Source organism: Chiloscyllium punctatum, chromosome 1, assembly GCF_047496795.1.
Source record: "Chiloscyllium punctatum isolate Juve2018m chromosome 1, sChiPun1.3, whole genome shotgun sequence".
In the NCBI taxonomy this organism is placed as follows: Eukaryota; Metazoa; Chordata; class Chondrichthyes; order Orectolobiformes; family Hemiscylliidae; genus Chiloscyllium; species Chiloscyllium punctatum.
The window spans coordinates 24,060,541-24,074,416 of record NC_092739.1 but is presented as its reverse complement, the minus strand read 5'-3'; the positions used below and the strand labels follow the sequence as shown (position 1 = coordinate 24,074,416).

The window sequence follows — 13,876 nt, the reverse complement described above, 5'->3', positions numbered from 1 at the left end:
TTTCATAAGACAAAGAACTGTAGCTGCTGGAGATTTGAAAAAAAAAACAGAAATTGCTAGCGAAACTCAGCAGGTCTGATGAAGAGTTAGCCAGACATGCCAATTTTCACTAGTAATCTTTGTTTTCATTTGACATACTTTGTTTGAAATTTCTATCACTTTAGGGCTTATAGCAGAAGCTGGAAAGTAAAGATTCATATACAAGGTGCTAACAATGGTATTGATATAAATGTAGTTATGTTTACAGACTCAGAGACAAATTGACAGATAATAGATTATGATATAGTGGAACATAAACACGTGTATGTCAGTGTGTGACTTCATTGTTTTACAGGTTGTTTTTCCAAGTCTTTAGATCTAGTATTTACCGTGGATGCTTCTGGTCAAGTTGGAAGACAGAATTTTCGTCAAATAAAAGGGTTTGTGAGGAGCATTGTTTCACATTTTGATATCGACAGAGACCTTACACAGGTTGCTATGGTGATCTACAGCAACAAGCCCCGAACTCTCTTTAACTTGGATTCATTTGACAGTGAAGGAAAAATTAAAAGGGCAATCAGCTCAGGCCCATTTCTGGATGGGAGTGCTCACACTGGGAAAGCTCTTAAATACATACTGGAGAATACCTTAAGTATCAAGAAAGGAGCAAGGCCAGGAATCCACAAGGTGGTTGTGGTGATTACTAATGGACAGAGTTCAGATGATCTTGTTCCCAATGCTGAAAAACTCAGACGAAATGGGATTACCGTAATTGCACTGGGAATGGTGGACACTCAGGCAACAGCACTCCTCAGAGTTGCAGGAAGCCACAGACTTGTGATTCCTGTTCGTTCCTACGAAGATTTTAAACATTACGAAGTCAAATTGGTACGGAAAATATGTGAAGGTAAGCTGCACCTACCCTGCTTTTAAGCTTGCAGAGAACTGTTATACGAGATTTTCTTTTAGCATGGTGAATGGGTGCAGGGCTGATAATAGGAGAAAGTGAGGACTGCAGGTTGCTTCCTGATGAAGGGCTTATGCCCAAAATGTGGATTCTCCTGCTCCTCGGATGCTGCCTGACCAGCTGCGCCTTTCCAGCACCATACTCTCAACGCAGGGCATATAATGGAACTATGAGAAAGTGAGGACTGCAGATGTTGGAGATCAGAGTCAAAGTGTGGTGCTGACAAAGCACAGCCTGTCAGCCAGCATATGAGGAGCAGGAGAGTTGATATTTCAGGCATAAGCCCTTCTTCAAGAATGAGGCTTGTGGGCTAAGAGGGCTGAAAGATAAATGGGAAAGGGTGGGGCTGGTGGCAAGGTAGCTGGGAATGCAATAGGTAGATGAAGGTGGGGGTGAAAGTGGTAGGTGGGAGAGGAGGGTGGAGCAGATAGATAGAAAGGAAGATGGGCAGGTAGGACCGTTCAAGAGGGCAGTTGGGAGGTGGGTTCTTGGATAAGGTGGGGGAGTGGGGAAATGGGGAAACTGGCAAAATCCACATTGATCCCATATGGTTGGAGGGTCCCAAGAAGGAAGAATAGGTGTTCTTCATCCAGGCATTGAGTGGTTAGGGTTTGGTGACGGAGGAGGCCCAGGACCTGCATGTGTTTGGCAGAGTGGGAGGTTGTCTCTGAAATGATTTGCCAGTTGGCATCTTGTCTCCCCACTGTAGAGGAGACCACATCAGATACAACAGATGCAGCAGATGACGTGTGTGGTAGGACAGGTACATTTCTGTCAGATATTGAAGGATGCTTTGGGGCCTTGGATGGAGGTGAGGAGGGAGATTTGGGCGCAGGTTTTGAACTTCATGCAATGGCAGGGGAAGGTGCCAGGAGGGGAGGGTGGGTTGGTGGGGGGCATGGACCTAACAAGGGAGGCACAGAAAGAATGGCCTCTCCAAAATGCAGATAGAGACGGGAAGGGAAATATAATCGCTGGTAGTGGAGTCTGTTTGTTGGTGGAAAAGGTGGAAGATGATGTAGTGTATCTGGAGATTGGTGGGGTGGAAGGTCAGGACCAGGGCGGTTCTGACCTTGTTGCGGTTGGAGAGGTGAGGTTCAAGGTGCAGCAAGTGGAGGAGATGCGCAAGAGGGCATCATTGACCATGTGGGAGGGGAAATTGCTGTCTTTGAAGAAGGAGGCCATCTGGGATGTTCTATGGTGGTTCTCCTGGGAGAAGATGCAGTAGAGGCAGAGGAATTGAGAGTAAAGGATAGAATTTTTACAGGAGGCAGGATAGGAGGAGGTGTAGTCCAGGTAGCTGTGGGAGTCGGTGGGTTTGTAGTGGATGTCTGTGTGGAGTCAGTTGCCAGAAATGGAGAGGTCCAGGAAGGGGAGGGAGCTGTCTGAGATGGTACAGGTGAAGTGGAGGTCAGGATTGAAGATGCTTATGAAGTTGATGAACTGTTCAACTTCCCCGTGGGAGCACGAGGTGCCGATATAGTCATCAATGTAGTGGAGAAAAAGGTGGGGAATGGTGCTGGTGTAGCTGTGACTGATGGACTATTCCACATACCCAATGAAGAGGCAGGCATAGCTGGGGTCCATGCGAGTACCCATAGCTAACCCTTTGGTCTGGAGGTAGTGGAAGGAGAAATTGTTGAGGGCGAGGACCAGTTCAGTCAATTAAATGAGAGTGTCAGTGGAGGGGTACTGATTGGGTCGGCATGAGAGGAAGAAATGGAGAGTTTGGAGGCTTATGCCATGGCTGATGAACGTGCACAGGGACTGGATGTCCATGGTGAAGTTAGGGCATTGGGGGCCAGGAAAATGAAAATCATGGAGGAGGTGGTGTCCCGAATGTAGTTGGGGAGACCCTGGACTAAGTGGGACAGGGTGGTGTCAAGGTATGCAGAGATAAGTTCAGTGAGGCAGAAGCAGGCTGAGACAATGGGTCAACCAGGGCTATGTATGAGAAGCCTCAGCCATCGACAGAGTCCATAACATATTATTTCATCTTGGTCTATAGCATTCTTATAATCTTCAATCTCATTATCACCAAATGCATATCCAACATTGATGTTTGAAGTCTGCTTTGAAGCAAGACAAGACATGGCATCAGCTTTTGCTGAAAGTCTTTTAGAGTCATAGAGTCCTACAGCACAGAAAGATCCTTTGGACCAACTCATCTATGCTGACTAGATATCCATAATTAATCTCTTTCCATTTGCCAGCACTTAGCCCGTATCCCTCTAAACCCTTCCTATTCATATACCCATCGTGATGCCTTTTAAAGGTTATAACTGTATCAGCTTCTACTGCTTCGTCTGGCAGCTCATTCCATACATTCACCACCCTCTATGTGAAAACCTTGCTCCTTAGATCCCTGCTGAACTTTTCCCCTCTCACCTTCAACCTATGCCCTGTAGTTTTGGACTCCCCTTCCCTAGTGTTACCAGACTTTGGTTAATCAACTTATCCATCCCTTCATAATTGTATAAACTTCTATAAAGTTACCTCTCAGCCTCCAACACTCCAGGAAAAATAGCCCCAGCCTATTCAGCCTCTCTCCATAGCTCAAACCCTCCAACCCCGGCAGCATCATTTTAAATCTTTTCTGCACCCTTTCAAGTTTACCATAATCTTTGCTATGGCAGGGAGACCAGAATTGAACACAATATTCCAAAAATGGCCTAACCAAAGTCCTGTAAAGCTAAAACATGACATCTTAATTCCTATACTCAATACACTGACCAATGATAGCAAGTGTACCAAACATTTCTTCACTACCCTGTTTGTCTGCAACTCAACCTTCAAAGAACAATGAACTTGCACCCCATGGTCTCTTTGTTCAGCAACACTCCCCAGGACCTTACTATTAAGTGTATAAGTCCTGCCCTGATTTGCCTTGTCAAAATGAAACAGCCCACATTCATCTAGATTAAACTCCATCTGCCACTACTCGGCCCATTGGCCCATCTAATCAAAATCCTGTTGTACGCTGAGATAAGCTTCCGCACTTTCTTTGGAGAATAGTTGTCATGAATGGAAGGGACATTTTTTAATGTTTCAAACTTATTGGGGTTCGTTGTTCATGAGGCATGGAGCAACATACACGTACTGCATAAAGAAATTATCAATACAGGTACAGGAGCATGATGCTAGTGCCAATGCCCCTACTTCTGGGCTTGGAGGCCTAGGTTCAATCTCATCTGCACCAGAAGTGTCTAATACCATCTCTAAACAGGTTGATCAAAATAATTATTGTATTGCTTGTACCTGCTAAATCAGCAGGAGATACGAGCAGAATTCAACAGAACTTTTTTTCACAGAATCCAGACAGTGAGGAAGCAGGCCATTCACCCCACGTAGTCCACACAAACCCTCCAAAGAGCATCCACACAGATCCACTCTCTTACCCTATCCCTGTAACCCTACATGTTCCCATGGCTGACCCACCTAGCCTGCACATCCCTGGATACTATGGAACAATTTAGCATGGTCAATCCACCTAACCTGCACATTTTTGTTTGGTGGGAAGAAACCAGAGCATCTGGAGGAAACCCAAGCAGATATGGGGAGAATGTGCAAACATCACAGACAGTCACCCAGGGTTGAAATCAAACCTGGGTCCCAGGTGCTGTGAGGCATTAGTGCTAACCACTGAACCACCATGCTGCCTTCTGTGGAATATTGGCTGGTCATTCAGGTTCTTGATTGTCTCATAGCAATGAGGTGATAACAGACATAAGAAATTTAATGGTATAATTCCTAAATAAAAAGATTCCATAACCACACAGGCAACTAAATTATGCTATATTATTTAAAGCAATATATGCACCAAATAAACCTAAAATATGTATTGTAGACCTGAGTAGGGCATTAAGGGACTGAAGCCAAATGAAAGAATTGGTATTAATTATATCACAGTATTTCAACAGTAAATCACTAAACTTGAGAACTAGCTAAATATATCACATACTTTAAAAGCTGAGGAATATAGAATATGCTGGGTAGCAGAGTGACAAAATGTCAAGCTGGGAGATGTTGATAGAAAGAAGAAAGAGGGCCAGAAGTTGGAAACAGAGTGGGCAGGATTTGAGCTCATTATTAGAGCAAATTAACTGGAGCATGATCAAGGATCAATTTACAGAAGGTGCCTTTAAAAGAATGGAGAATGCTGGCAGAAATGATGCTCATCTTAACTACAAGGTACATTGTTAAATGGGAACCCAGTGAGCAGAGAGTGAGGCAGTGAAGACTTGAGGATCAGAAGGATGGATAGGTAAAGAATCATACAGAGGCACTTTGGCCCAACAAGCCTGTACTGCCAAAAATATGCGACTAGCTAAATTAGCCCCACTTGCCTGAATGTTATGACACTTCAAGTGTTTATCCAAGTACTTTTTCACAGGTAAAACAAAGAACTGCAGATGTGGAGATCTGAAACAAAAACAGAAATTGCTGGCGCAAGTCTGACAGCATCTTTGGGAGGAAAGCAGCATTCACAATTTCAGTCTAGTGACTCTTCATCAGAACTGCTAGGAAAAAGTGGTATTTATACAATTATACTGGAAAATAGCTGATGTAATTCCTTTATTCAAAAAGAGTGCAAGGCAGAAAGCAGTTAGCTGAACATCTGTCATAGGGAAAATGTTAGATCTATTATTAAAGACATTGTAACAAGGCACTCAGGGTAATTAGGCAAATGGCTTTGTCAAAAGGAAATCATATGTACCTAATTTATTGGAGATTTTTTGAAGAAATATCTTGGGACCTTCTTGTGGAGCAGTGGTAGTGACTCTACCCCTGTACCAGGATGCCCAGATTCAAGCCCCACCTGCTCCAGGTGTGTCTAATAACATCTCTAAACAGGTTGATTAGAAAAAGTGGTGAAGAAGTGACTAGTGCTGTAGAGAAAGAATAATAGGGTGGTTATGGTAGGGATTTTAACTTTCCAAACATAGTCTGGGGCTGTCATAGTGTTAAGTGGATGTATCAAACTTAGATTTTTGGAAGGCATTTGATGAAGTGGATACTTAAAGCTCATAGTGCAGATGGCAATAGATTTACATGGATAGAAGATTGGCTGGCAGGATATCACAGGTGGTGTGCGACAAGGGTCAGTGTTGGAGCCTGCACTCTACAATTTATATAACTGATCTGAATGAAAGAATTGAAGATGTGGTTCCTGAATTTACTGATATCACAAAGATAGGTGAGAAAATAAGTTGTGAAGAGGACATCAGGAACCTACAAAGGGGTATACATAGGTTAAGTGAATGTGCAAAGAGCTGAAAGATGGGCTGGACAAATGTAGGGAAGTATGAAATTGTCTATTTTGGTTGAAAGAATAAAGGAGAATCGCATTAATTAAATGGTGAGTGGTTGCAAAGCTCAGAGATGTAGAGAGTTCTGACTATCCTAGTGCATGAATTGTAGAAGGTTAGTATGCAGATGCAGCAAGCAATCAGGAAGCAAATAGAATGTTATGTTTTATTGTGAGAGGACTTAGATGCAGAAGCTGGGAGGTTATGCTTAAGTTATACAGTATTGATATGACCACATCTGTGTACAGAACTGGTCAGTGTACTTGCAGTTGTTTTGGAAGCAGTTCAGAGACGCTTTACTTGGAATGAGTGGATTGCCTTATGAGGAAAGACTGGACAGACTTGACCTCCATCCTCTGAATTTAGAAAAGTCAGACATGACTTAATTGAAACATATAAGATCCCGATGGGATTGATTATATTATAGACCCCTAGTAGTCAGAGGGAAATTGAGAAACAAATTTTTAAGGAGATCTCAGTTATCTGTAAGAATAATAGGGTGGTTATGATAGAGATGTTAACTTTCTAAACATAGTCTGGGGCTGTCATAGTGTTAAGGGTTTAGATGGAGAAGAATTTGTTAAGTGTGTCCAAGAACATTTTCTGATTCAGTATGTGGATGTACATACTAGAGAAGGTGCAAAACTTTACCTATTCTTGGGAAATAAGGCAGGACAGGTGACTGAGGTTCAGTGGGGGAGCACTTTGGGGCCAGAAACCATAATTCTATTAGATTTAAAATAGTGATGCAAAATGATAGACCAGATCTAAAAGTTGAAGTCCTAAATTGGAGAAAGGCCAATTTTGACATTATTAGGCAAGAACTTTCAAAAGCTGATTGGGGGCACATGTTCGCAGATAAAGGGACAGCTGGAAAACGGGAAGCCCTCAGAAATGAGATAATGAGAGTCCAGAGAAAGTATATTCCTGTTAGGGTGAAAGGAAAGGCTGGTAGGTATAGAGAATGCTTGATGACTAAAGAAATTGAGGGTTTGGTTAAGAAAAAGAAGGAAGGATATGTCAGGTATAGACAGGATAGATCGAGTGAATCCTGAGAAGAGTATAAAGGCAGTAGGAGTATACTTAAGAGGGAAAACAGGAGGACAAAAGGGGACATGAGATAGCTTTGGCAAATAGAGTTAAGGAGAATCCAAAGGGTTTTTACAAATATATTAAGGACAAAAGGGTAACTAGGGAGAGAATAGGGCCCCTAAAAAAATCAGCAAGGCAGCCTTTGTGTGGAGCGCAGGAGATGGGGAGATACTAAACGAGTATTTTACATCAGTATGTACTGGAAAAGGACATGGAAGATATAGAATGTAGGGAAATAGTTGGTAACATCTTGAAAAATGCCCATATTACAGACGAGGAAGTGCTGGATGTCTTGAAACACATAGAAGTGGATAAATCCCCAGGACCGGATCAGGTACCCTGGAACTCTGTGGAAGCTAGGGAAGAGATTGCTGGGCCTCTTGCTGAGATATTTGTATCATCGATAGTCACAGGTGAGGTGCCGGAAGACTGGAGGTTGGCAAACATGGTGCTACTGTTTAAGAAGGGTGGTACGGACAAGCTTGTGAGCCTGACGTCAATGGTGGGCAAGTTGTTAGAGGGAATCCTGAGGGACAGGATGTACATGTATTTAGAAAGGCAAGGACTGATTAGGGATAGTCAACATGGCTTTATGCGTTGGAAATCATGTCTCACAAATTTGATTGAGTTTTTTGAAGAAGTAACAAAGAGGATTAATGAGGGCAGAGCAGTAGATGTGATCCATATGGACTTCAGTAAGGCGTTCGACAAGGTTTCCCATAGGAGACTGGTTGGCAAGGTTAGATCTCATGGAATACAGGGAGAACTAGCCATTTGGATACAGAACTGGCTCAAAGGTAGAAGACAGAGGGTGGTGGTGGAGGGTTGTTTTTCAGACTGGAGGCCTGTGACCAGTGGAGTGCCACAAGGATCGGTGCTAGGTGCACTATTTTTCATCATTTGTATAAATGATTTGGATTTGAGCATAAGAGGTATAGTTAGTAAGTTTGCAGATGACACCAAAATTGGAAGTGTTGTGGACAGCGAAGAAGGTTATCTCAGATTACAATGGGATCTTGATCAGATGGGCCAGTGGACTGAGAAGTGGCAGATGAAGTTTAATTTAGATAAATGTGAGGTGATGCATTTTGGGAAAGCAAATCTTAACAGGACTTATACATTTAATGGTAAGGTCCTGGGTAGTGTTGCTGAACAAAGAGACTTTGGAGTGCAGGTTCATAGCTCCTTGAAAGTGGAGTCATAGGTAGATAGGATAATGAAGAAGGCGTTTGGTATGCTTTCCTTTATTGGTCAGAGTATTGAGTACAGGAGTTGGGAGGTCATGTTGCGGCTGTACAGGAGATTTGTTCGGCCACTGTTAGAATATTGCTTGCAATTCTGGTCTCCTTCCTATCGGAAAGATGTTGTGAAACTTGAAAGGGTTCAGAAAAGATTTACAAGGATGTTGCCAGGGTTGGAGGATTTGAGTTATAAGGAGAGGGTGAATAGGCTGGGGCTGTTTTCCCTGGAGCATTGGAGTCTGAGGGGTGACCTCATAGAGGTTTATAAAATCATGAGAGGCATGGATAGGATAAATAGACAAGTCTTTTCGCTGGGGTGGGTGAGTCCAGAACTAGAGGGCATAGGTTTAGGGTGAGGGGGGAAAAGATATAAAAGAGACCTAAGGGGGAAGCTTTTCATGCAGAGGGTGGTACATGTATAGAATGAGCTGCCAGAGGAAGTGGTGGAGGCTGGTATAATTGCAACATTTAACAGGCATTTGGATGGGTATATGAATAGGAAGGGTTTGGAGGGATATGGGCCGGGTGCTGGCAGGTGAGACTAGATTGGATTGGGATATCTGGTCAGCATGGACGGGTTGGACCGAAGGGTCTGTTTCCATGCTGTACGTCTCTATGACTCTAAGAGAAGAACTACCCTCTGTGATTATGGCTATGGCCATCATGCAATCCTCTGACCCAGAGCATCGATACAAAGCAGCCCATTGTTTGATGGGTCCATAGTGTAGCAGATGACAGCCTTCCTGAAGATAAGCTTCTGATTTTTGGAGCAGGTTGGTAAAGCCTTGCCACACATGCCAGACAGTTCTTCTCTGTACACCTGGACCAGGCAATGAGGAGATGTGATGGTGGTTGAAGAGGTGGGAGAACAGAATCAGTCTTCCAAGGAGAAAGATGAGAACATCAAATTATTCACAAATAGAGAGCAGCAGCCAGACAGGAGTCAATTGACACTCGGAGGTTCCAGTAGCTGAGAGTTTGGTGCAGAGATCATTCATTGACTACAAATGAGTTGCCACTTGAAAAGCAAGCAGTACAGTCCTGTTCGAAGAGGCATATACAGCTTCTATTTGCTTCTGCTGTTGATGAATAAAAGTATTTTGAACTGTTTGAAAGCTTTCCAGTTTGTGATGGTCCTGTATTAAACAATGAAAAGATGCTGGGCATTGGCAAAAGATTAGCACTCCCTTGGACAAAGCTGTAAGATGGCACGTGGCTCAGGATGGATAAGCCCTGTACCTTGGTTCTTAAACAATGATAGATATATTGTGTGCACATTGAAATGTAATCACACAACTTATTTGCATAAAGAAGCATTGTCATTTTCGGTTGTCATCTTACTAAGAACATTGTGAAGGGCAGCTCTGGACTTCCAATGCTTGATTAAGTGCAAGGCTGTGCTTCAGAGATGGTGCCAAAGATCCCAGGGTATCCAGGTAGTGATGAGAACTTCTGCCAGTGTCAAATGGGAAATTTGATGGGGGTGGAGGTGTACCATAATCAAAAGGTAATGTGGTGAGTTTAGGACAAGAGTGTAAGAAAACCCACTAGTGCTCATGGAGAGAAACCTCTGTAAAACTCACCAAAAATGACACTTAGCCAATTTTTGTTAAGAATCAGTTCTGTATGACATTACAGCGGGTGTTACTTGAAGCAATCCTCAGTATTAACCTTAAACACATTTACATATTCCTCTGTGTGGGTGCTGGATAGATAGAGAATGTCCAAAATACAGTGCACCTGTCCATTCGGTAACACAGTAGTAGCTACTATCATTATCATAGATACCCTGTGATCTTGCAAACTGGGTGCTGGATTTTTATAAATCACACGATTTCAGCAGTGATTGTAACAAGGTCAGCCAACTGGACCTCATAGAATATGAGTTTCCTGACTGGACCAGACTAACAGCCTGAATCAAGGCACCCTGGCTGACAGATATAAACAGCTGTGTGTTAGAGATACTGGCACTTTGGTACCTGACTCTGTATGAGGACATACTAAAAGTCAAGAATATCTGGTTGGGGTAGACTAGTTGGACCGAAGGGTTTGTTTCTGTGTTGTATAACTCTGACTCCATCACTGTCCCCCTCCAAATAAAGGGCAACTTGGTAACAGAAGACTGGCCTCTGTAGAGTTATTTCAGTTTTTAATCCTTTTTATCAGTAACTCAATTCTGCAATATTCAAAGTAAGGATCAAAATAACATGCAAATGCAATTAATATAATTAAATGTATATATATTGAATTGTCTTTATGTTTTTAAATGCCTTCATTAGAAGTTTTACTTAAAGCCTGTTCCAAACTCCTGGAATTATTTTTGCCCAGATTTGTGATTTTGCACTGAATTTAATTTGCATGCTCTCAGTATATACCCAATTTGTAAAGATGGAGGAGCACTGTTCAGTCCACTCTCTTGGTGGAATGTCTTTCTTTGTCTTCTTGCAGACCCTGCCTAGTAGCTTTGCTTCAAATTAACTTGAAAAACAAAAGGACAATTTCAAAAGTTTCCCTGAGGTACTTATTTTCTCTACTGTTTTTTCTTAAAATAGAGTTCGACTGTATGTAAATCAGTAAAGAGAACTTTATAGGTTTTCTGTTTTATGAAGTTTAGAAAATGGAAATGAAATTAAAAAATATTTTTTCTTCATGATTTCAAAACAAATCTTTTGAATTTTTAAGTAAACTAATTATCTCCATCAGAAAGAATTAATGCTAATAGAATATATCACTGTGATTCTAATAACCAAGAAGGACAGGAATACTGACAGCATTTTTTTCACATTGGCATTAACTTATTTTTTAGAGCAGGAAGTATAATTTTGAAAGTAGCTGAAACCTTTGGAGGGGAACAGGAAGAAGGATTGGATAAGGAAGAAACAAACTGGTTGAGGTGTTAAGGCGATAAGTAACAGTAGAATGAAGCATTTACAAGATGCATTGTAGAAACTCACCAATGCTGCTTTGACAGCTCTTTCTGAACTTGCAATGTCTAACGCTTCAAAGCACAGGGCATTGAAAACACCACCATCTATCCGTAAGTTCCCCTCCAAGTCACACGCCATCTTGGCTTGGAACTGTGACACTATTCCTTCACTGTGGTTGGTTCAAAATGCTTGACCTACCTCCTTGACAGTATTGTATTGTGACCACACCCCAACAACTGCAGTGTTTCAAGACAGCAGCTTACCACCACTTTCTCAAAGGTACTTAGGGATGGACAATAAATGTTGGCCAAGCCAATGATACCATATTCCATGACAGCATAAAAAAATTGTAGTAGATCCATCTATTTGCAGCATTAAGTGCATATTAGTAAATTTCCTGTGACAATATTAAAGTTTAGGTCAGTATGTGGGATATAGTTCAACCATATTGATGGTATTTATTGATTTAACAGGGCCACTTCAGCATTATTCACAAGACCCAATCTTCTGAGATATGCAGACGTACTTAAAAATTATTGTTCAGTTGAAGAAAAACCGGAATAATGGGAATGACATTTAACTGGACAACCAGTGGAAGTTCCACCTTCTGCTTTTTGATGCAAGAAACCTTCGGATTGATCACAATTTTGAAAATCTGGTTTATTGTTTTGAATTGTAGGAAAAGGTCCCCAACACAGATATTTACTTTCTATTTCTCACGGCCTGCTTTTTTGTTTAAATAAACATGTTCAGTGTTGTTTGTATCTCCTTTGCCATGTAGTCTGCTTCAGAGACCATCTGTTGTCTAATTGCATGGCCACCATCACAATGTCAGATCTTATACTGAGCTATTTTAGAACAGTTGTGGTTGTATATGTTCTGATAGAATACAGAATACACAGCAGTGTACTGAGAAAAAAAGTATCTATTTCTTACAAAATGTCCAATAATAAATTGTAACGCTTTTCATTTTTAACTTGACAGCACAAATGCAATTTGACAGATGTATTTTAACACTGATTTGCAATATATTTGCTCTCTTTACCCATTAGTAAACAATACCAAGAAATAAATCGATCCAAAATTGCATCACCAGAATTTATAAATCACATTTAACTTAGCTTAGTAAAGTCCACTAAAATTTAAATAGTTTTCTTTGAGATGTATACATTTACATGATTGAAACAATACTGCAATGTTCTAGGAGACTTCGACAGGCTGATTGGGAGACAAGAATAAGTCAGTTGCAATAATAATGTGGATGTGCAACAGGATATCCACTTTGGTATGAGAAACAAAGGTATTTGGTAAATGGTGAGAGATTGGGAAAGTTAATGTTGAAAGGCACCTGGGTTTCTTTGTTCATAAGTCACTGAAAACTAGCAGGCAGTGCAGCAAATTATTCAGAAGGCAAATGGTATGTTGGCCTTTATTGCAAGAGGACTTGAATACAGGAATAAAGATACCTTACTTAAATTGTATAGAACTTTGTTGAGACCATATCTGGAGTACTGTCTTTCAGTTCTCCTTACCAAAGAAAGGACATACCTTCTACACAGAGAGTGCAACAGGAGTTTAGATTAGATTAGATTAGATTAGAGTTCACCAGACTGATTTTGGGGATCATGGGACTCTCCTGTGAGATGAAATTAAGGACATTGAACCTTCATTCATTTGCGTTTAGAAGAATAAGAGGTGATCTCAGTGAAATGTACAAAATTTTCTAAAAGCTAGACGGTGTAGTTACAGAAAAGATATTTCCCTAGGTGGGAGCGTCTCGAATTAATGAACTCAGGCTCAGAATAAGGGTCAAGCCATTTAGGCGTAAGGTAAGAAGAAATTTCTTGAAGGGGGAGGGGGGGGGGGGGGGGGAGGGAATGAATGTTTGGAATTTCTTTTCCTTCTGAGAGGGCCATGAAAGCTCAACCATTGAGCAAGATCAATCAATTTTTAGAAAGTAATGATATTGGAAGATGTGGAGATAGTGTGAGAATATGACATTGAGGTGAATGATCAGCCAGAATGTAACATGATAGAGCAAGCTTAAGATGTTGAATAGCTACTTCTGCTTCTGTCTTCATGTGCAATGCTTTATCTCATGCTTGAAGCTAATACTGCAATCTGCACATTGAGGTAATAGTCTGGAGTATCAGGCTGTGGGTGTCCCTGAGGCTGGTTAGTCTTTATCACAAAGTAATGCTCTTTAGCTCCTTATATGCTATAACGCCTCTTTATTTATATCTCGATGTGGGTTGTCAAGCAGAGCTCTCCAGTGCAATGATATACATGAATCCCATGAGATCATGTGTACCCTCTCGAAAAGTGTCATCCAATAACATAAATCAAGTAGAATAAATCTTA

At 41.5% G+C, this 13,876-nt stretch overlaps 1 protein-coding gene across 1 annotated transcript in view; it reads left to right on the top strand.

The window, feature by feature from the left end:
- Positions 1-12,041, top strand: part of LOC140481699 (von Willebrand factor A domain-containing protein 2-like) — a 40,284-nt gene extending 28,243 nt beyond the window's left edge. Inside the window, exons 14-16 of the mRNA XM_072578280.1 lie at positions 335-886; positions 11,037-11,105; positions 11,989-12,041. Coding sequence (XP_072434381.1) covers positions 335-886; positions 11,037-11,047 — 563 coding nt within the window. The 3' untranslated portion in view covers positions 11,048-11,105; positions 11,989-12,041. The remainder of the gene's footprint in view (positions 1-334; positions 887-11,036; positions 11,106-11,988) is intronic.
- The last annotated feature ends 1,835 nt before the right edge of the window (positions 12,042-13,876 follow it).